This window comes from Sciurus carolinensis, chromosome 14, assembly GCF_902686445.1.
Source record: "Sciurus carolinensis chromosome 14, mSciCar1.2, whole genome shotgun sequence".
NCBI lineage: Eukaryota > Metazoa > Chordata > Mammalia > Rodentia > Sciuridae > Sciurus > Sciurus carolinensis.
In genome coordinates, this window is record NC_062226.1 from 38680338 (window position 1) to 38704673 (window position 24336).

The 24336-nt window shown below is 40.0% G+C and overlaps 1 protein-coding gene across 1 annotated transcript in view; it reads right to left on the reverse strand.

Moving 5' to 3' along the window:
* Ube2r2 (ubiquitin conjugating enzyme E2 R2) overlaps nt 1-23056 on the reverse strand; it is a 101021-nt gene extending 77965 nt beyond the window's left edge. The window contains exon 1 of the mRNA XM_047525226.1: nt 22295-23056. Coding sequence (XP_047381182.1) covers nt 22295-22471 — 177 coding nt within the window. The 5' untranslated portion in view covers nt 22472-23056. The remainder of the gene's footprint in view (nt 1-22294) is intronic.
* Between the last annotated feature and the right edge of the window lie 1280 nt (nt 23057-24336).

The following is a 24336-nucleotide window of genomic DNA, read 5'->3' on the forward strand; positions in this document are numbered from 1 at the left end:
TCTCTCTTACACACACACACACACACACACACACACACACACACAGTCAGTATTCAGGTATGTTTTGTCATGAAAGACAGTTACAACATATTAAGTTTAAAAACATATTACAAGAGCCAGGCATGTTGGTGCATGTCTATAATTCTAGCAATTCAAGAGGCTGAAGCAGGAGAATAAGTTCAAGGCATATCTCAGCAATTTAGTGAGACCCGCCACAACTGAGCAAGATCCTGTCTCAAAATAAAAAAAGACTGGGGATGTAGCTCAGTGATAAAGTATCCCTGGGTTCAATATCCAGTACCAAAAATAAACAAACATATAAATGCGTGCACACACACACACACATACAGAAGGAAACAAAAGGAAACATTATTCTGGGAAATAAAATCACAGGTAATTTTTTTCTATTTACTTATTAATTTTTTCATTTTAATATGACCAAGAAGTATAAGTATAATTAAATGTTAATTAGCCACATATGGTAGTGCACACTGTAATGCCAGTTGCTCAGGATGCTGAGGAAGGATAATTACCACTTAAAAGTCCAGTCTGGGAAGAAAGACCCTGACTCAAAAAAAAAAAAAAAAAAGTTAAATAGCTACTTAAAAATTAGTAACCCCAGAACTGCCAAAAAAAAAAAAATTAGTAGTGACTATGTCATAGAAAATGGTGGAGTAAACTGGGTGCAGTGATGCACACCTATAATCCTTGCAGCTCAGGAGGCTGAGGCAGGAGGATTGCAAGTTCGAAGCCAGCTTCAGCAACCTAGAGAGATCCTGTCTCAAATAAAATATAAAACCACCTGGGGATGTGGTTTGGTGGTTAAGCACCTCTGGGTACAATTCTGGTACCCACCTCCTCAAAAAAGGAAAGAAAAGAAAAGAGGGGAGGGGAGGGGAGGGGAGGGGAGGAGAGGAGAGGAAAGGAGAGAAGGAAGGAGAGTAAGAATATGGTGGAGTAGAAAAATTCGAGAATCTGACCCTTCACCTAAACAACTAATGAGTTAAGGGGAAGTGTTGGAAAAAAACATTGAGGAACTCTTGAGTCTAACTGAACATGTAGAAGATAACAGTATTTCTCAGAATACTCAAAAAGTAGAAATAATCCATCCATTGATAGATGAACTACACACACAATGAAATCATACATAGTTATAAAAAGTAATGAAATCCTGCCAGGTGTAAGAGTGCAAGCCATCTACTCAGAAGACTGAGGCAAGAGGATCACAAATTCAAGGACAGCCTCAGCAATTTAGCAAGACCCCTCTCCGAGCAAAATTAAAGGGCTAGGGGTGTTGATCAGTGGTACAGTGCTTTTCCAGTATGCCTGAGGCCCTGGGTTAAATTCCCAGCAATGCCATAAACAAAGAAAGAAGGACTGAGGATGTAGAGCAGAAGTAGAACATTCCTGCGTTCAATCCCCCAAAAATATAATAATAATAAAATTCTGATATATACAACAGATAAATTGTGAAATCATTATACTAGATGACTAAATAAGTCAGATGAGAAAGGACAAATATTGTGTAATTCCACTTATATAAGGGGCAAAAAAATAGGCAAATTTATAGACATAAAGGAGACTAAGAGGTTACCAGGGGAAATGGGGAATTGCTATTGATTGAGTTCAGAGTTTCAGTATGGAATAATGAAAAGGTTCAGGCGGTTACACAATTTTGTGAATGCATTTAATGTCATTGAATCATACGCTTAAAAATGACTAAAAAGGTAATGTTATATATATTTTACCAAAATCGATTTTTAAAAGCTCCTGTCACCAAATCTATCTAAAAAGTGTTCAATTAAGTTTAAATACCTCTTCCCCCATAATCCTCCATTACTTAGAAAACATTATTGATCATAAGACTAAAGAGAACTGTCAAGGTCTTGTTAAAACTCATAAATTTCAAATTATTAGAATCTAAATTAATAAGAATTCCCTAATTACACAATAACTTTTAGATAATCCTCACAGTCATTTTCCTCACTATACTCTGGAAGAAAAAAAATTGATTTCACTTTGTTCTCATACACACAAGTATGCTATGAAAACTGTCCTGCCACATCATGTCACTTTTTCCTGTGAAGATGGAGACACTATACTACCAGTCTGGAGTCTATACTACCAGTTATTCAGGAGGATGAAACAGGAGAACCCCAAATCTAAGGCCAGTCTGGGAAATACTTTGTCCCAACAAAACAAAAAAAGTAGATGTGACTATGCATTCATCAAAATTCACAAACTATACCTATTAAAAAGATTAATTTTATTATGTATAAATTATATATCCATACACCTGACTTTTAAAAAATTACGATACAATTAAAAAATCCAAGGGGGTATAAAATAATTTATTAGTGATTACCATCACTGATTCAATGAACAGAGCTTAGAGACCTGAGTTGTATTGTTAGCTCTATAATAAACTCCCCATGTACCTCTGAGCTAGTTATTTTCCTCCATAGGCCTTGATGTCCTTATTTGTAAAATTACACAATCATTAAGGTTTCTCTCAGCTATAAATACTATATGAAAAATAAAAAACTAATTTTGGTTCTTAGATATTAGACTACAAGGCATTTTAAAAACAGTAATGGCACACTCTCGAAATACCAACTATTCACCTGTAATCCCAGCTATTCGGGAGGGTGAGACCACCCAATCATTTGACTTCAAGAATTTGAGGGCTGGGGATATAACTCAGTTGGTAGAGTGCTTACCTTGCAAGCACAAGGCCCTGGGTTCAATTCCCAGCACAGCAAAAAAAAAAAAAAAAAGAATTTGAGGTCAGCCTGAGCAATCGTATTGAGATCCCACCTCTTTAAAAAAAGAAAAGAAAAGGTGTCCAAGTGTTGGGGATATAACTCAGCAGTACCGTACTTGCCTAGGACAAACAAAGACCTGGGTTGAATCCCTAGCACCAAAAAGAAAAAAGTGTCTAACAACATACTGTTTAGAAAGTAAAATAATCTACAGATCTAACAAAAAGAAAGTAATTAAATAATGGATATTTGGGGATTTTTTGGAGGGGAATACCAAGGATTAAACTCAGGGGGCATTTTATCACTGAGCCATATTCCCAATCCTTTTTATGTTTTATTTTGAGACAGGGTCTTGCTAAGTTGCTTAGGGCCTCCCTAAATTGCTGAGGTTAGCTCTGAACTTGCAATCCTCTTGCCTCAGTCTCCTGAGCCACTAGGATTACAGGTGTGTACCAGTGTGCCTAGCTGGAGAAATACTTTTTAAATGCTGAGTTTATTTGTTGTTGTTGTTGTTATTATTATTTTGGTACCAGAGATTGAAACCAGGGGCACTTAACCACTGAGACATATTCCCAGCGCTTTTTTGTATTTTATTTAGAGACAGGGTCTTGCTGAGTTGCTTAGGGCCTCACTAAATTGCTGAGGCTGGTCTCCAACTCATGATCCTCCTGCCTCAGCCTCCCAAGCCACTGGGATTGCAGGTGTGGTTTAAATGCTGAGTTTAAAAACAGACTGTAAGGGCTGGGGAGATAGCTCAGTTGGTGGAGTGCTTGCCTCACAAGCACAAGGCCCTGGGTTCAATCCCCAGCACCACAAAACAAACAAACAAACAAACAAACCAAAAAAAAAAAACACAGACTGATAGAGGGCTGGGGTTGGAGCTCAATGGTACAGCATTTGCCTAGCATGTGTGAGGCAACACATAAAAATAAATAAAATAAAGGTATTATGTCCCTCTACAACTAAAAAAATGTACATATTTAAAAGAGATTGTTAGGTTGATATATTTTCAAAAGAAAATATAATTAAAATATTATTTTTAGGGCTAGGGGTAGAGCTCAGTGGTAGAGCATGTGCCTAGCATGAACAAGGCCCTCAAAATTAAAAGGGCTGGGAATGTGGCTCAGAGGTTAAGTGTCCCTGGGGGTTCGATCCTCGGTACCAAAAAGAAGGGGGTAGCTAAGTTTGAAACTAGAATTTCCCATAACTTTCTAACCTCCAGTGTTAGAAGCATGGTAACTTCCCATTACATTAGTGCTGTAACAAATTCCTTTAGTTTGTAATAAAATGTCATTATATCCACTCCAATAGTAAATTCCTTAAATCTGAAGGCAGCAGTTCAGCAGTCAAATTAGATTCAACTGTCAACAGTTAATTTTAAAAACAATGAGCCAGGTATTGTGGCACATGTCTATAATCCCAGCTACTCAGAAGGCTGCAGCAGGAAGACCTCAAGTTGCCTGGGCAACACAGACATTAAAAAAAAAAAAAAAAAATAGGGGGAGGCTGGGAATGTAGCTTAGTATAGAGTGCTTTTCTAGTGAACCTGACTGAGCCCTGGGTTCAATAACCAGTACCACCAAAAAAAAGTGGACATGTGTTGGTGAGGATCTAGAGAAATCACCAATCACTGATGATGGGATATAACTTGGTATGGCAACTATGGCACAGTCTGGCAATTCCTCAAATGGTTAAACTAAGATTATCATATAAGCCAGCAATTCAGTTCTTGGGTAAATGCCCAAGAAAAATAAAAACATATGTCCCCACTAACATACATGAATGCTGGTAACATAACTCATAAAAAAACAGTGAAAATCACTCAAGTGTCTAATGGATGGATAAATAAAATATTTACTGTTATATTAACAATAAAAAATAACTAAGTATTGATAATGACACAACATGGATGAACCTACAAAACATGCTAATTTGAAAAAAGCTAGTCACAAAAACCCAAAACCCAGATGCATGATTCCACTTATGTGAAATGCCCAAACAGGACATGGTGGTGCACACCTATATAGTCCCAGTTACTGTGGAGGTTAAAGTGGAAGGATAAGCTGAGCCCATGTGTTTGAAACTAGCCTGCGCAACACAGCAAAACTAGTATCAAAATAACAATAACAACAACAAAAAGTTGGGCTCAGTGGCAGACACCTGTAATCCCAGCATCTTAGGAGGCTAAGGCAAGAGGATGGGGGTTCAAAGCCAGCCTCAGTAAAAGTGAGGCACTAAGCAACTTGGTGAAACCCTGTCTCTAAATAAAATACAAAATAGGGCTGGGGATGTGGCTCAGTGATTAAGTGCTCCTGAGTTCAATCCCTGGTACCAAAAGCAAACAAACAAAAAAACAATCATGAGGGCTTTGTGTATCACACAAATAAATTTTTATTTATTTAATGCTATGGAAAATGATAAGCTGATAGATTTTGTTCATTTGTGTATATGGTCAGGGTTATGTCAGATTAGTTTCAGAAAGGTAACTTTGGTGGCATTATAGCTGGAAGGGCATAAAATAAAAGTTAAGGGGCTACCATCACAGTTCAAGTGAGTGACAACTGAGTGTGAACTTATATGGTGCAGCAGCAATGAAGGGAGGGGGCTAAATACCAGGGACTCAAGGTATCAAAAATAACTAGATGTGTGAAAAGAGGCAACAAAATCATCTGAACTGATTCCAATTTCTAACACTTGTGTGCCTGGGTAGACAGTGTCCAATATCCAGGAGAGTGAGTATAGAAGGCTTTTGGAAAAAGGTAAAGTCCCATCTGTATTTTAAGCCTTTAGTGTCAATACTATATACTACCGGAAATATCTAACAAGCAGGCAAAAACTCAAGAGAGATCTAATTAGAGACGGAGACTTAACAAAAGTTTTCAGGACATACTTGGTAGCTAGAACAGTAAGTAAGAAATAACCTAATCCAAGAGAGCATGTTTGTAATCATTTGTACATAACAGGAATTTTACCCTATCTAAAAAGTTCCTCCAGGGCTGGGGAGATAGCTCAGCTGGTAGAGTGCTTGCCTTGCAAGCACAAGGCCCTGAGTTCGATCCCCAGTACCGCAAAAAAAAAGTTCCTCCAAGCTGGGTGTGGCAGTTCAAACCTATAACCCAAGCAACAGGGAAATCTGCAAATTTGAGGTCAACCCTAGCAACTTAGCAAGACCTTGTCTCAAAATAAAAATTAAAAAGGACTATGGGTGTAGCTCAGTTAGAGCACCCCTGGGTTCAATATCCAGTAAAAGAAATATACAAAGTTTCCTCCAACAAGGAGTACCTCCTTGCAAAGAATTAATTAATTTGGGGATGGGAGTGGTAAAGTATATGCTTAGCATGCTCTTACTTACGGTCTGGGTTCCACCCTCAGCATTACTTTCTATTTTTTAATTTTTTTCAGAACCAGAGATGCTCTGCCACTTAACTATATCCTCAATCTTTTTTTTTTTTTGGAAACAGTTCTTGCTAAGATGCCCAGCCCAGGTTGGCCTCACATTTGCAATCCTGCTGCCTCAGTTTTCTAAACAAATGGGATTACAAGCTTGCGTCACCATACCTAGCTCTCAGCACCATATTAAAAATTTTTCTTTGGTCAGGCACAGTGGTACACACCTGTCTGTAATCCCACTGACTCAGGAGGATTTCAAGTTTAAGGCCAGCCTCAGCAAATTCAGTGAGGCTCTCAGCAACTTAAAATAAAAAAATAAAATAAAAAAGGGCTAGGGATGTAACTCAGTGGTAAGCACCCCTACATTAAATCTCCAGTACCAGAAGAAAAAAAAAAAAAAAAAGTTTTTTTTTTCTTGAGTTGTTCAGTGCACACATATAATCCTAGCAACTGAGGCTGAGGCAAGACTGCAACCAGACTCAGCAACTTACCAAGTACTTATCTCAAAATAAACAATAAAAAAATAAATAAAAATTAAAAAAAAAACAAAAAAAAAAACGGAATATAGCTAGTAATGTGCCCCTGGGTTCAACCACAGTACCAAAAAAAGAAAAGAAAAAAGAGGGCTGGGGAGATAGCTCAGCTGGTAGAGTGCTTGCCTTGCAAGCACAAGGCCCTGAGTTCGATCCCCAGTCCCACAAAAAAAAAAAAAAAAAAAGAGAAAGAAAAAAATCGTTTATTTGCTCAAGATATATACATAAATAGAATGTGCTAGATGTAGTTATCCTCTGTAACTAAGAGACTTTATACTATGAATGAGGAAAAAATACACATATTTGACTAAATATCAAGAGTTCTTAAAACAATACATGCATGTAGAGTATTATCAAAGCATAAATTCAACTATCAAAATGTATTTTTACACTTAGGGTTAGGCTCAGTGGCAGAGCTCTTGCCTATCATATGAAAGGCCCTTGATTTGATTCCAAGTGCTACCAAAGAGAGTAGTTTCCTAATAATTCTAATTCATTTAATACATTAAGAGTCATTAAAGTTGGGTGTGGCAATGCATGCTTCTAATCCCAGCAACTCAGGAAACTGAAGCAGGAGGATCACAAGTTCAAGATCAGCCTCAGCTTGGGAAGGCCCTAACCAACCTAGCAAGACCCTGTCTTAAAATAAAAAATAAAAAGGGCTGGAATGGGGGCTGTAGCTCAGTGGCAGTGCACTTGTTTAGCAAGTGTGAGGCACTGGCTTCGATCCTTAGCACTGCATAAAAATAAACATATAAAATAAAGGCATGCTGTTAAAAAAAAAAAAAAAAAAAAAAAAGCGGGATGTGGCTCAGTAGTTAAGTGCTCCTGGGTTTGATTCCAGGTACGCTCTTCCTTCCACCAAAAAAAAAAAAAGAAAAAAGAAAAAAAAGAAAGAAAGCCACCAAAAGAATTTTTTCTAGTACTGGGGAAAGAACCAAGGAAGGACCTCGTGTAGTTAGGTAAGTGCTCTACCACTAAACCAACATTCCCAACCCCATAAGAATATTCTTAACAAGCCACTATTTTTAAATTCTCAACTTCAATGCAGGGGATATAGATTTCAGTGGTAGAATGCTTGCCTGGTTAAGTGCAAAGCCCTGGGTTCCATCCATAATATCAATCAATCAACAAAACTCTGGGGCTATGCCAGGCTATGTTGACTATAATCCCAGCTACTCAGGGACCTGAGGCAGGAGGATAGCAAGTTCAAGGCCAGCCTGGGCACTTAGAGAGACTGTCTCAAAATAAAATTTAAAAACTGACTAGATATGCCTCAGCAACTTAATGAGGCCGTAAGCAAGTTAACTTCTTCCAATACCTTAAAAATTAAGGCTAACACAGAACTGAGTTTGTTTTGTTCTTTAGATTTTCCAAATGTGGCTAAGTGATCTTTATCTTCATGGAAGGTTCTGCTAATACTTTCCATTATCACTTCTGCAGAATTCTTAACCTTTCTCCTAAATAAGTTTAATTACAGAAGAAGACCTACAGAAAGATACTAATTTGTTGTATTAACTATATAAACAAGATTTTGTTCATAATTAATTTTTAGTTAAACCTTCAGTCATTAAGAACAGTAGATTGGTGGCTAGGGATATAGTTCAAAGGTAGAGAACTTGCCCGCATGTGTGAGGTCCTTGGATTCAAGCGCCGTTCGGCAAAAAATAAAGTAAAATTAGATCTGACTGAGTCAACCTGGTTCAGTTGATAAATGTTACTGATAGAAAACCCCCCAAGTAAAATCCAATTTCTTATCAAAAAGCAAAACTAAACCAGGCGAGGTGGTCCACACCTGTAATCCCAGTGGCTTGGGAGGCTGAGTCAAGAGAATCAGAAGTTCAAAGACAGCCTCAGTAAAAGTGAGTGAATAAGCAACTCAAGGAGACCCTGTCTCTAAAAAAAATACAAAACAGGGCTGAGGATGTGGCTCAGTGGTCGAGCATCTCCAAATTCAATCCCTGGTATCCAGAAACAAAAAAAACAAAAAGCACGACTAAACTTGGGCTCTGTGGTGCATAACAGTAATCCAGCAACTTGGAAGACTGAGGCAGGAGGACCACAAGTTCAAGGCCAGCTTCAGGAATTAAGCAAAGCCCTAAACAATTTAGCGAGCCCCAGCTCGAACAAAAAATAAAAAGGGCTGGGGATGTGGCTCAGTGGTTAAGTGCCCCAGGTTCAATTCCTGGTACCAAAGAAAACCCAAAACTGAAAAAACAAATTAATAAAAAAAAAAAAAAAAAAAACTCCATTATTTACCAATAAAAGAGTAACTTTAGATATGTTGAAATGTTGATATTGAAAAGGTGGAAAAATTTAGGCATTCTAAACTCAGGAAACACTAATCCCTTTTTAACACTTGATTACTTAAATCGATCTAAATTCTACAGAATTTCCATATTTTCAGTGAAACTTATTATCTAGCAAATTTCCTGTCAGTATTTGAGTATACATTGAAACACAATTAACAAACTTCCAAAGAACTCAGCATAGGAACCCTGAGCACATGTATTAGTCAGTTTTTCATTATAATGAAATATCCAAGTTACTTTTAAGAGAACAGAAATCCAAAAGTGTGAGCTAAATGAGCTCATGGAGAAGGCTCTGATAGGGGGGTCCCTTTGGGTGTATCACATCATGGCAAAAATGCATATGCATCACTGTATCCCTGTGCTCCCCTCTCCCTCTCTTTATAAAGCCATCAGGATTCAATGGGGGTTCCACCCCAATGACCTAATCTAGTCACTTTCCAGACTTCCCCTCTAAACATCATAGTCAAATTATGTTTCCAACTTTTAATATGATTAACATATGACTACGGGGATTAAACTTTCGCATGAGTTGAGGAGAGGGGCAAACCATATTCACACCATAGTGGCAGTTATTATACTTGCTTTAATTAACATCAGCACTGAAATTTTCCCTCAGCATAGTCCCTGATTAAAATATATTTCATTTTCCCCCCTATTTAAACAATATGGGTGTAATGTACAAAGCTGCTCTCCGCCCTTTCCGGTGCAGCTATTTTCCCCGCCTCCCAACTACTTGTCAATCAGTGAACATCCTAGCTAGCTATAGGTTCATCAGTCAGCTTGCAAGTATCCTTCTCCAATATTGGTCCCCTGTTAGCCTGGCGGGATTCAACTGCTTCACAGTAGCTACCCGCCATCTTTCCTCATCCTTCTCTCTCTCCTACTCACTTTCTCTATCCTCCTCACTTTCACACTCTTTCTTGCACTGGCCCTTTCTCATTCCCTTTCTTTTCCTCTCATTTTCTCTCTTACCCTGCAGGGAGACACTTTGTTTGCTTAATAAACTCCCTTATGTGATTTCCCGTGTCCTGTGTGGTTTCCGTGGGATCCCTTACAATGGGGGAAATAAGCCCAAGTGATAAGACAAAGATGGATACTTAAATCTCCTACTTTTACACCAAATTACCGGGACTCACAAGAATTGACCCCTTCAAGGCAAATAACTAAGAGGGATGGCTATACCACATACCCACTCCAACAGTACTATACCATCACTGCTCCAGATAATTCAAGATTCTTTCTCAGGATTCCTGTTTTGAGAACTGCCTTCCAAGCATATCATGTTGTTCTCACTGTCATTAATGGAAACGCTCCATATTTTTAATGTGGACTCAATATCATTTCACTTATCATCTGAAAGTTATTAAGATTCTTCTCGAGTGAAAAAAGTGAATAATATGAGTAACACTATTATTTAAAAAAAAAAAATGACATGAATAAGAAGTATTAGACTAAACTTACCTGTGCCTCTACGAACAATTTCAAAAGAAAAGTTTCAAACCATATGAAGGAAAATAATCTGAATAACAACACTTTTTGTTTTGCCTTATTACCATGTATCAAGTATGGTCACAACTAAACTTAAAAATCTGTTTTCTAAGTTTTAAAGTCATTCTGTTTCTATAAAGGATTACTACATATCCTACAAGTTTTTAAAACTTTGACAATTCTTAATGTTATCTTGTAAATGGAGCCAGACATGGTTATTTTCTTTTTCTCACAAGGAATTTAACCGAGGGGCACTTAACCACTGAGTCACATCCCCACCCTTTTTATTTCTTATTTTGAAACAGGCTCTCACTAAGTTGCTTAAGAGCATTGCTAAATTGCTGAAGTTGGTCTTGAATTTGCAATCCTCCAGTCTCAGCCTCCCAAATTGCTGGAATTACAAGACAGGTGACACCACATCCAGCTGTTTTTGTTTTGGTACTGGGAACTAGACCCCAGGGGTGCATTACCACTGAGCTACAAGCTCAGTCCTTTTTTTTATTTTGAGGCAGGGTCTTACTAAATTGCTAAGGCTGGAGGCTTGCCTTGTAATCCTCCTGGCCTCAGCCTCCAGAATTACAGGGATTACAGGTGTTCAAGCCATGGTTTTTTTCAGCAAGGTAGTAAGTAATCATCCAGTGTTTCAAACATTAAACCTACAGTGTCTCCTACTAAATGAGTCACATGATCTGAATTTATTTCAAGGGATTTATTCCTTTGATTAAACATTAGCAACTCATGCAGCAAATACTGCAGACAACTGAAGAATCTGGAACTCCAAATACAGAATTGATTAAAATTATGGCATTAATCTAAAGAGCCTATAACACGGGGGGCATCAAAATACACCAGACCTTAAATTTTTCTACAGAGCAATAGTAACAAAAACAGCATGGTATTGGCACCAAAACAGACACCAAGACCAATGGAACAGAACAGAAGACACCGAGACAAACCCACATAAAATACAGTTATCTCATACTAGACATAGGTGCCATAAATACACATTGGAGAAAATACAGTCTCTTCAACAAATGGTGCTGGGAAAACTGGAAATGTAGCTGAATGAAACTGAATGAAACTGAATCCCATCTCTCTGCACAAAACTCAAAGTAGATCAGGACCTAGGCATGAGACCAGAAATCCTGCATTTACTAGAATAAAGCATAGGCCCAACTTTCCATCATGTGGGCTTAGGAACTGATGTCCTCAACAAAACTCCTAAAGCGCAAGAAGCAAAATCAAGAATCAATAAATGAAATGGTATCAAACTAAACAGCTACTTCTCAGCAAAGGAAAAATCAAAAACATGAAAAAAGAGCCTACAGAATGGGAGAAAAATCTTTACCACCACACCTCAGAGCGTTAATCTCCATGATATATAAAGAACTCAAGAAACACCAAAAAAAATCCCAAATAACCCAATCAATAAGTGGGCCAAGGAACTGAACAAGCACTTCACAAAGAAATACGAATGGTTGACAAATAGCTAAGCTATGGAACCAACCTAGGTGCCCATCAACGCATGAATGGATAAAGAAAATATGGCAGATATACATAATGGAATATTACTCAGACATAGAAAAAGAATGACTTTAGGCTGGGATTGTGGCTCAGTAGTGGAGCACTCACTATGTGTGAGACACTGGGTTCAATCCTCAGCACATTAAAAAAAAAAAAAAAAAAAAAAAAAGAAGAATGACTTTATGACTTTTGCTGGTAAATGGATGGATCTGGAGACTATCATGCCAAGTGAAATAAGCCAATCCCAAAAAACCAAAGACGGAATGTTCTCTCTAATATGCAGATGCTAACACACAATAAGGAGGGGAAGGAAGAATGGAAGTTCAAAGAATAAGGCAGGGGGAATGGAGGGAGGGGAGAGGAGATGGGAACAGGGAAGAGTACAATGAATCAGACGTAACCTTCCTGTGTTCATATAGAATACACCACCAGTGAAACTCCACATCACATACAACCACAAGAATGGGATCCTAATTAGAATAGGTCAAAATATACTCTACTGTCATGTATATCTAAAAAGAACAAATAAAAAAACAGGAAGATGTTGTAATAGGGGCTGGGGGATAGCTCAGTGGATATGCTTGCCTGATATGGTCAAGGGCCCGATTTGATTTCCAGCACAAGAAATGAGGAAAGCTATAATAGAAGTAAAAAGTATCACTTAATGCACTCAACCATAAGAACAACCAAAACAAGATGTTTCCCTATGCTGCTTAAATACACTTGGAAAAGTACAAGGCATTATTTTTAATTCATAAGCCAATACTCTATTGACTTATTTTTTTGGCAGTGCTATAGATTGAACCCAGGGCCTTGCACAGGTTAGGCAAATGCTCTACCACTGAGCTACAACTTCAGCCATTTTAATTTTACTTGGAGACAGGATCTTGCAAAGTTGCCTAGTCTGGTCTTGAATTTGTGATCCTCCTCAGTAGCTAGGATTACAGACCACCACACCTTGTTTGAAGTGAGAAAATGAACTGCATCAATCAAATTCTGTCATTTTAGGGGTGTTTTATCATCATTTCTAATCCCAAGACTAACTTCTTAAACTTCTATTTCTCAATACTAGCACCATTCCCACTCTCCACTGAGAGTAAAGCAAAAGCTGCTAGTATAAAGAATCAAGTTCCGCCAGGCATGGTGACACACACCTATAATCCCAGTGACTCGGGAGATTATGGCAAGAGGATCACTAGTTCCAGGCCAGCCTCAGCAATTTAGTAAGGCCCTAACTCAAAAATAAAAATAAAAATAAAAAGAGCTAGGGATGTGGTTCACTCGTTAAGTGCCCCTGGGTTCAATCCCCAGTACCAAAAACAAACAAAAAACCTCCTATGTCTGATTTTTATTTTCTTAAAACTCTACTTTCAGGCAAACCACTCAAGACCCCTTTCCTTTTGGGAGATCAATTCCCTGTTTCAAAAATAAACTGCTACTTTACAAAAAAAAAAAAAAAAACCTCCACTTTCATAGCTTCAAGTATCACTGGAACTAGTCTAAGATCTCAGTTAACAGTCACAGGCTTTAGAGTCAAGTAGTCTGGAAGTACAGCTTGATATACAACTTTCTAGCTGAAGACTTCCAGAAAAAATAAATGAGCTCTGTGTGACATGATTTCCCTATATGCTCACTGCAATTAACAATAATAATCTCATGGGAGGATTACATGAGATATTATATGTAAAGTATATGGCCAATAGTAAGCATTCAATGATACCTACAACACTGTACTAACAACAGCATACATATGCAACATACGGCATTCCCCATATTACTGTTTTAAGTGTTCATTCTATTTACCTTGTCAGTAAGTTCACAGCAATAATTCAACTTATCATTTGTGCTAGAACTGTTCTGTACTACGTCTTTGTCCTCTTATAATTCTTATATTGAAGGACTAACCCCAAATGATGGTAGAAAGTAAGGCCTTTGTAATTAGACCATGATGATAAAAACCCCAGACAGGATTTATTTATAAGAGAAAACGAGGACTAGGGTGTAGCTCAGTGGTAGAGCCCATTCTTAGTACCCAGCACCACCACCACCACGTCTGACCCCCACCCCCCAAAAGAGGAAAAGAGCTAATCCCTCTTTTGCCATATGGAGGACCCAAGGAGAAGTTATCAGCAAACCAGAAGACAGCCTTCAACAGAATTTGTTGAAACTGATTTCTAATTTCTATCCTCCACAACTATGAGAAATAAAATTGTTCTTGTTTATAAGCCATCTTGTCTGTGGTAATTTGTTTTAATAACCTGAATTAGGAAAATAACTTTTTTTGTTTTTGTTTTTGTTTTGGCCCCCACTGGGATTGGCCTCTTGTATGCTAGGCAAGTATTCCACTACTGAGCTAAACCCCCAGCCCCAAACATTTTTATATTTCTTACTAAAAACAAATCTCTGCCAGGTGCAGTGGCGCATGCCTGTAATCCCAGCAGCTGAGGCAAGAGGATTACAAGTTCAAAGTCAGCTTCAGCAACTCAGCAAGACCCTGTCTCTAAATAAAATACAAAAAAGGGCTGAGGATGTGGCTCAGTGGCTGAGTGCCCCTGGGTTCAATACCACATACCAAAAAAAAAAAAAAAGTAAAAGTGCTAAAGGTGCCTGCCGGCTTAAATACAATCTTTCAGCAAGATGGAGATCTGTAGTCCTAAAATTCTAAATTTCGTACTCTTCTTCACTGTTATTTTCCCCTAATTAGCTTAGTAGAGGTGAATTGATTTGTGAGCCTCCTTTATCTCACTTGTCTCCAATAGACAAGTTCTTAAAGAACTTTAGATTAGGATCAATAACACTAAATTAGAAAGATGGAACAGAATATTATATCATGATGGATAATACTTACGTTGACAAATGTTCTAATTGGCCTTGAAGCTTTAAAAGCTTTGCTTTTCATAAACATTTACAATTACATCAGTAACAACTATAACTTACATTTCTATATTTTTAAATTCAAAGGTTGGGAATATGCTCAGTGTAGATGAAGCCCTGGATCCAATTCCCAGTACTATAAGAAAGAAAAGGAAAAAAAAAAAGTAAAGCCAGAGTAGGTGGCAAATGACTATGACGCCCTTACTTGGGAGGCTGAGGCAGGAGGATCACAAATTTAAGGCCAGTCTCAGCAACTTAGTGAGAAACTGTCTCAAAATAATAAATAAAGGGTTGGAGATGTACCTTGGTGGGCAAGTACCCAGGTCAAATCTTTAGTACCTCAAATAATAAAATTCACACAAAAAATTACTTTAAGGTCAAACGTTCTCTGATAGGTGATGCAAACCACAATGGGGGGTGGAGTTTAGAAGTACTTTGGATTAGACAAAGGGGAATGAAGGACAGGGAGGGGAAATGGGAAAAGGAAAGACAGAATGAATCAGACATTACACTATGCTCATATACAAATACACAACCAGTGTAACTCCACATCATGTACAACCACAAGAATGGGAAGTTATGCTCCATGTATGTGTAATATGCCAAAATACATTCTACTGTCATGTAACATAAGTAAAAATAACAAAAATTTAAAATTTTTTTATGAGAATCATTCATAAAAGTTATAAGGTTATCAATCCCCTACTACTTTCCCTTAGTACCCAAAAGGAAGTGACTTTTCCTACAGTACTTTGCCTTTGATGAGTAGTCAATAAACACTATTCCTAACAAATCTCTGAAGAAAGAAGAATCAAAATGGTGCAGACAGTTTAATTAGGATGGGGTTTAGCTTAATGGTAGAGTGGGGCAGAATGCGGGGGGTGATTAGCAGGCCAGAGGCCCTACATTCAATTCCCACCACCACCAAAAAACCACACATACACACACACACACACACACACACAATTAGACCTATATCCTTCATTCCAAGAAGAATTAATCCTTATTTTATCAAATCTAAGACACTTGATGTTGGCATTTAAAAAAAAAATACAATTTCAATGGAAGGTTCTCTTAAAATTAAATCCCATGTATCATTTGGCTGATGGCAATTTTAAGATTTCATGGATTCTAAGACACACTGTAGCTCAGTGGTAGCAACACATGCCTTGCATGCACAGGGTCCTGAGTTCAATCCCCAGCAAACACATACACACACACACACACACACACACACACACACACACACACGAAAAAGAAAAACACTAAAGTGTCATATTTGCTTTGAAATTTCAAAAAACTAAACATTTAGTGTCAAACCCTTGGACATTCATTATCTGTGTCCATTTACAATGTTGCATTCAAGGTATTCTCCAAGTTCAAAGTTAACTGACAAAAGGTTAATGGAACTATTGGGGAGTGGGGGATAGAACATCACTTTTATAATTTTTAAAGTGTTCAATTCCTCCAGGCACAGTGGTGCGTACCTATAATTCCAGTGACTTGGGAGGCTGAGGCAGAAGGATCACAAGTGCAAAGCCAGCCTCAGAAACTTATGGAGGCCCTACACAACTTAGCAAGACCTGTCTCTAAATAAAAAGGGATGGGATGTGGTTTACAGGGGTTAAGTGCACTGAGTTCAATTCCTTAATACAAAAAAAAAAAAAAAGTTCAATTCTTCTACTTTTAAAAGCGTCTATTCAAATCCCTTAAAACAGGCTTTTTTTGCAGAGTGGGGGGGGGGGGCGGGGGGCAGGGGAACTGAGGATTGAACCCAGGTCCTTGCTACTGAGCTACATATCCTGTCTTTTATTTTTATTGTAAGACAGGGGTCTCATTAAGTGGCCCAGGCTGGGTTCCAACTTTCAAACCCCTTGCCTCACCCTCCTGAGAAGCTGGGATTACAGGGGTATACCACCACACCAGGTAAATAAGGGATTCTTATTCCATAAATTAATGGCCTGAAAATTTATACAAAGTAGATTACAGGTACATTTTTTTCCCTAAGGATAAAACCCATGGGTTTCTCAAAAGGATTCATATATGGGAGGAATTTGAAGAAAGAATTGTTGCAACTATGTATTAAGAACTACGCAGTAATTGTTTGGCAAGGTGTGGTGGCTCACACCTGTAATTGTAGCAACTCAGGAGACTGAGATAGGAAGACCACAAGTTGAAAGCCAGCTTCAGCAACTTAGTGAGACCCTATCTCAAAATAAATTTAAAATAAGGGCAGGGGATGTAGCTCAGTGGTAAAGAACCCTGGGTTCTGGGTTTAATCCTCAGTACAAAAAAAAAAAAAAAAAAAAAAGAGTGGGACTTGGGCATTGTGGTGTCTATAGTCTCAGCTACTTGGGAGGCTGAGCAGGAAGTTTTGAAAGTTCAATGTCAGTCTGGTGGGTGCAGTGGTGCATCCCTGTAATCCCAGCAACTCAGGAGACTGAGAAAGGAGGATCACAAGTTCAGGGCCAGCCTCAGCAACTTGGCGAGACCCTAAGCAAGTCAGACCTTGTCTCAAAATAAAAAACAAATAAATAAAAAGGGTGGGGAATGAAGCTCAAGGGTAAAGCACCCCTGGGTTAAATGCCCAGTACTAATAAAGTTCAAGGCCAGCCTGGGCAACCTAATGAGACTCTGTCTCAAAATAAAAAAATTTTTAAAAGGGCTGGGGATATTGCTCAGGGGTAGAGTGAGTACCCTAGGTTCAATCCCCAGTACTACACAAACAAAAAGATCCCCCACCCCCCCGCAAAAAAAAAAAGAAAACAAGAATTAAGAATCATAAAATAGGGGCTGGGGGATAGCTCAGTCGGTAGAGTGCTTACCTTCTAAACACAAGGCCTTGAGTTCGATCCCCAGCACCCCAAAAAAAAAAAAAAAAAAAAGAATCATAAAATAGAGTATGTGATAATCTACATTACAAAGGTTAGGTCTGGGTTTTTTGGGGAGCGGTGAAGGAGAGGCAGAAAACAGATTATTTTATTCTAGAACAAATGAAGCCTAGTGAATATGCATATTCCTTTTTTTTAATAATTTTTAAAATTTCCTTTTTGGGTGTAGGTGGACACAATACCTTTATTTTATATTTATGTGGTGCTGAGGATGGAACCCAGGACCTTGTGCATGCTAGGCGAGCACTCTACCACTGAGTCACAGCCCAGTCCAATATTCCTTTATTTTTAAAACTGTATATGTGTATGTGTGTGTGTGTGTGTGTGTGTTGTGTATAATTGAAGAGTTTGTTATTCTGATAAGGAAGTATTCCTATTAAGGAAAATTTTAAGTATTTAACAAATACTTTTGTCAGTTTTGGGTTTTTCTAAAAATGGAATACATCTATTAATTATCTCAATCAGATTATTGAATAAAATGAAAACTACAGAAAGTTGTTGGGCACTGTGGGGTACGCCTGTAATTCCAGCAGCTCTGGAGGCTGAGGCAGGAGGATCTCGAGTTCAAAGCCAGTCTCAGCAAAAGTGAGACCCTGTCCCTAAATAAAATACAAAATAAGGCTTAGGATGTGGCTCAGTGGTTGGGTTCCCCTGAGTTCAATCCCTGGTACAAAAAAAAAAAAAAACCTACAGAAAGTTACCTATAGTATTTTAAGCTTTCTTTATCATCTAAACTTTTATGTTATGAATATGATGAGAGGTACTCTCATTTCTCATTCTAAACTCACACTGTCATGCTTTTAGATAAATAATGCAGGAATTCCAAAGAGGTTCTATAGCAAAGCACTCACACTTCATTATGACCATCAGAAGATATTTGAAAAGACAGTTCCTTTTAAAGGGGAGGAAGTGAACTTGTTAAGTCTTCATTAACTACTGCCTTGATCAACAGAAACATAATAAAAATTTCAGCTTGCTCCATAGTAGCAAAATAAGTTCAGAAGTGTTCTCCATATCCTAAGCTATCAACCATTAGAGGAAAAATTCCAAGAAGCAAAGAAATTCAGATGTTCCCTCAATAACATCAAGAAAGGGGTGGGGTGGGGCACAAAAAAGATTTTATAACATGCAAGACAGAAAAAACTACCTTTGCCCATCATATATTCATTCCCTCCAAAGCTAAGAATCACAGTTTAGAGACATTAAATAAGCAAAAGAAGGATGAAGCAAAAAAACAAAATACTAAGAAATAGCATAGGTCTCAGTCTCCAACACAGATCTCGTGCTTAAAACGAACTGGTACCAACCAATGCATGGTGAAAAAGATGTTAGAGACCTATGAACACCTAAAAGTTAAAGGAGTTCTATTTTGAAAAACTTAAAGAATGAATGGCACTTATTCAAACTTATGCCAAATACAAAAAGGAATTTAACTTGAAAATAAATTATACTCAATGTTCAAAGACTAACAACATTTGATAAGGGAGAAGAGTGGTAGAGAAAGCTCTGTGCCAACTTTTAACTGCAGCTGTAGTGGAACACACTAAAAGCCTTGTTTTAAGACAGAAGCAGTGAAATAAAACACAATGACCATAAATTTAAATTTGTCTTTTTCCAACAAAGGATGAATGAGATAGAAAGCAATAGAAAAAAGGACAAAATAGAAGAAAATACTACTGAACAAATTTTTCATACAAGAATGAAACTTAAGACTTGTTGAATGATTTTCATACATTTTTTTACAAGTCAGAATTAGAGGTAAAAGAGTTGGGGATGTAGCTCAACAGTACAGCACTTGCCTAGTATGCACAAGATTCTGAGTTCACTGCCCATATCACGAACACCAAGAATTTTCAGTGGGGTGTGGTGGCACACTCTTGTAATCCCGGAGGCTCAGGAGGCTGAGGTGGGAGGATCACAAGTTCAAAGCCAGACTCAGCAACTTAGCAAGGTCCTATGCAAGTTAGTGAGACCTCATCTCAAAATAAAAAAGGCCTGGGAATGTGACTCAGTGGCTAAGCACCCCTGGGTTCAATCCCAGGTATTTAAAAAAAAAATTTTTTTTCATACTTTTATTTGTACCAGGGATTGAACTCTGGGGCACTCAACCACTGAGCCACATTCCTAGTCCTATTTTGTACTTTTTATTGAGACAGGATCTCACTGAGTTGCTTAGCACCTCGTTTTTGCTGAGGCTGGCTTTGAACTTGCAATCCTCCTGCCTCAGCCTCCAGAGCCACTGGGATTACAGGCATGCCACAGTGCCCTGGCTTTTCATACATTTTTTTACGTGTCAGAATTAAAGGTAAAAAAAGATGAAACAACCCTAAAAAAAAAAAAAAAAAAAAAAAAAAAAAGAATTAAAGGTAAAGGGGCTGGGGGTATAGTGCAATAGTACAATGACATGCCCTGAGTTAGATTCCCAGTACAAAAAAAAAAAAAACCCTAAAGAATTTAAGGTAAACACACTAAAGATTAAGAAATCTAACACATACAACAAAATAGGAGATTTAAGCCACTCTTTTTAATAGAACTGAAATTTAAAAGCTTTTATTTTAAATCAGTATATATGTTACAGGAAATCCTTGCATACTACCAATTCCTAATTGTGAGGTTTTGAACCAATTATTCCAAATTAGGCAAAAATACTACAATTTGCAACTATTATTTTCTTTCACATAGGTTTTTTTTTTTTTTTTTTTTAAACAAAATTGCATTGGAGTAAGATTATTTTAACTAGTACCCATTTGCCTTTACTATCAGTTATTCCAAACAAGACTTTTTAAAAAATTAAACTTTACCCATTGAAGGTAACCAACAGATTTTGCTAAAAAATGTAAAAAGTTATCCATAAATCCCATTTTGTACAAAAATACTTCCAGTATCTATAAATGAAAATTTATATTTAAAAATAAAGAATGTGCCTCAACATGAACACTGCAATACCTTTTCCAATTTATCACTAATAACTTGCACCTTTACTTAGCAATTTTAAATTACTGCATCTGAATAGTATATGTTGACAAACATACACAAAGTGTAATGTACATTCACAAAAAATGAAGTAAACAGTTGGTAAGGACATCACTGTTACATAATATTCTAAAAATGTGCCTTTACTAGGTGTTCTGTGAGTTATCATGGTGTAACTATTAAATATTCTTGTATCAATACCATTTTCTACAAAGTTGACCTAATTTAAAGTCTCAAACTAAGGCTTCTACCTTTAGACAACAGTAGAAAACAAGAGTTAAGTAATTGGTTAAGTCCTAAAAATACACATCACAACTACATGACTAAGATACTCATTTAAAACTTGTGCCAAGATAACCCCTCCCTTCAAAACAAACTAAAATTGACTCACTGGCCTATTTCACTTAATTTTGGAAATAAAAAATAAAGTTAAATGGATTCCTAAGCACTCATTTCCTCTGTCTTGCCACCAAAATTTAAAACATTCAAATCCTCAATTTGGGATTCCTCCCTACAAAAAATGCTAAACTCAAAAAACTACCTCCAAGTCATCTACCTTGGAGTTGAAGAAAAATACACTGGACTCCAGAATAAATTTGGAAGCAATGTTCTAAAATCACAGGAAACAATAGAAACAATGTCTATGGTCTCCGTCTAACCCAGAGAAAGCCATCTCACCGCCCGATACTTTTCATCTGTGAAACGATTCCACTCGCTGGAATTAACTACCTGAGCAAAATCTTTCCATTCTGTTTCCCTAAAGTAGGAAACTATCAATCTCCCCTCATGACACATACCCACCCTTTATGGGTGTTTCTACATGGAGAAAAAAATGCTAGTAAACTTGGTGGCGGGGTGAGGACAAAGGGCATTTTCAAAGAAGCACTGACTGAGGTAAATGGAGAAATGAGGACAGAAAGAAGGCTAAAGTTCCCTCAAGTGGATAATGGAAAGACAACGCAGGCACCTTTCTTTTTTAAACCACCCCTAGGGTCCTCTTCTTTATTACCGCACACTGGAATGCAAAGTTGGAACTATTACCACCCAAGAAGCCCAATGAATCCTCAAAATGTCAGGGCACTGGCAGCCTCTGAAATGACAGGCTAATTCCCCTCCCCCCACCACCCCACCCCCAAAAAAAGAAAAGTCCAATCCAATAAGTGCAGGTCACCCTGCCCTCTGGGGCAGTTCCAGCCCGAGCAGGAGGGCTCTGATGGGAGGTCGAGAAAAGACAGACAGACCACCGCTTTCCACACACCCTCAGCTGGGGAAACAAAGACAGCACTCCTTCCCCCGTAGCCACTACCCCAGCCAGAGAGGCTTTCCTATTTCCCGGTGCAGTCTGGCCTCCCGCCCCCGCCCCATGACAAAGAAAAGGCACTTAGTGAGCAAGGCCTTCCTGCCTCCACGGATGGGGGAGGGGGCTGCGAGGCGGAGAGCCCCCTCCACGCACCCGCACTCACACTCCCGGCCCCGAAAACTGCCCAACGCGGGGAGGAGCCGAGGCCTCGGCCGGGAAAGCCGGGTCCGGGAAAGGGTGAGGGTACCTTGAAGTAGCCGCCTTCGTAGAGGGTGTTGGGTGGTCCGAAGATGGCCACCTCCCAGTTGTAGAGGTCGGACTCATCCACCAGGGTGATCCGGAAGCCCTCCACCGGTTCCTCCTGTAGGGATTTCAGCTCGAGCATCAGGGCCTTCTGCGAGCTGGTCATCTGCTGCTGGGCCATCGCGGCGGCGGCGGCGGTGCCGGGCCGGGGCCCCAGTCCTCGCGCACCGGCCGGGCCGGACCAGGCCCCTCCCCTCCGCTCGCCCTCGGGCCGGGCCGCACGGGGCCCCTGTCTTCACACAGCCGGCGGGCCGGACCAGGCCCCAGACGGCCCGTGGGCCGGCCCGGGGTCCTCCTCACACGCGACGCGGGCCGGGCCGGGCCCTTCTCCTCACACTCGGGCCAGATGGGGGGAGGGGTTGAAGGAGTTAGGGGAATCCGCTCCCGGTCCGGGGCCTCCCCCCCCCGGAGGGGGCCTCTACTTGGGGGGGGGGAGAGGAGGTGGAAGCCGAGAAGGCGGCGAAGGGCCGGCGATGGTGAGCGGAGGGGGCCGAGCCGGCCCGGGAGCGCCGCGCTCGCTCGCCCTCTCGTTCGCCTCGGGGGCCGCCGGGGCCGAAGGGCACGCGGGGCCGGAGGGGGAGGGGGAGCGTGGCGCGCGGGGGTCTCGCGGCAGCGGCGGCGGCGGCGGCGGCGGCGGCGGCTGCGCGGGGGGAGGGGCGGAGGAGGAGAACGAGAGCGCCTCTCGCCGCGGGAGCGACAGAGCCGAGAAGGAGGGAGGGAGAGAGGGAGGAGGGGCGCGCGCCAGGAGGGGGGCGGCTCTCGGCGGCTGGCGGCCCGACGCGCGTGCGCGCGCCCCTCCCTCCCCCGCCCGCCTGCCCGCCTGCCCGCCTGCCCGCCTGCCCGCCGGCCTTGTCCTCCTCCCCTCCTCCCCTCAGTTGCCGGCTTCCATCCCGCCCGCCCGCGCGGTGGCGGTGGCGGCGCTTTGTGACGCCGGCGCGTGTCCCCACCCTTAAAGGGCTAATGGTTGTGGAGAGCAGGCTGTCGGCGATCGCCTTGGCCCCAAAGTGACGGTTGTGGCGCCGCGGTTCCAGAGGCGTATCCCGGAAGGGACTTCTGGTCCAAGAGCTCTCAACACCTTCCCCCAACATACATACACCAGCCTCCAAAGGGCAGTCCTCGGACGAACCGTAGTCCTCTACAGGTCCCCTCCTGGCGACACCCAATCTGCAGTCCCTGCACTTAGTAGGTGCTTGATTAATAAGGGCCGAGAATGTGGATCTTAGCGGTGGAAACAAGATTTCCCAGCTTATCTCCCGCAGATTCAACCTCCTGGCCTGTGTTGCCACTGGGCAAATCACCCACCTTAAGGGAGGGCATTTTCCCAAAGGAGAAAATAAGGTAGACAGGTAGGCCAGCTCTTACTTCTTAACTACAAATAGGAAGTTACGAGGAAAGAGAGAATTAACAAACTGAACTTGGGTCCCTAGTTCAGTGTGCTATGGGACGGACAAATGCTCTGCTTATCCGGGTTTGTAAAACTACCAAAGTTGAACTTTTGACATCCATTCCCATAGTCCTTTCAGCTTGATTGTTCAACCTCCAGCTTCTAAGATAATCATAACTGAAGTGAAATGTGCTGTCTTCCCATTATTTAGACTATTTCTTTGTCGTGGACTGGGTTGGTGGCTCAGTGGTAGAGCTTTTGCCTAGCATATGTGAGGCACTGGGTTTAATCCTCAGCACCACGTAAAAATAATAAAGGTATTGTGTCCATCTACAACTAAAATAATTAAAAAATAATTTTTAAAAAAAATACTTCTTTCTCTTAGAAAGTCATGTGTTGTAACTGTGTAAACCGTTTCGCAGGAAAGCCAGAATACTGAGTTCCATACAATTTTGAGATCAGAGAGATCTTGGTTTCAACCCTGGTTCCACCATTTGTGTTACCTCTCCCTGTTTCATCAGCTTGTATAAAAGCAGACTAATTGTACCTAACACAAGCAATTGTACCAATTAAATGAGATCATCTATGTATGGCATTTAGCA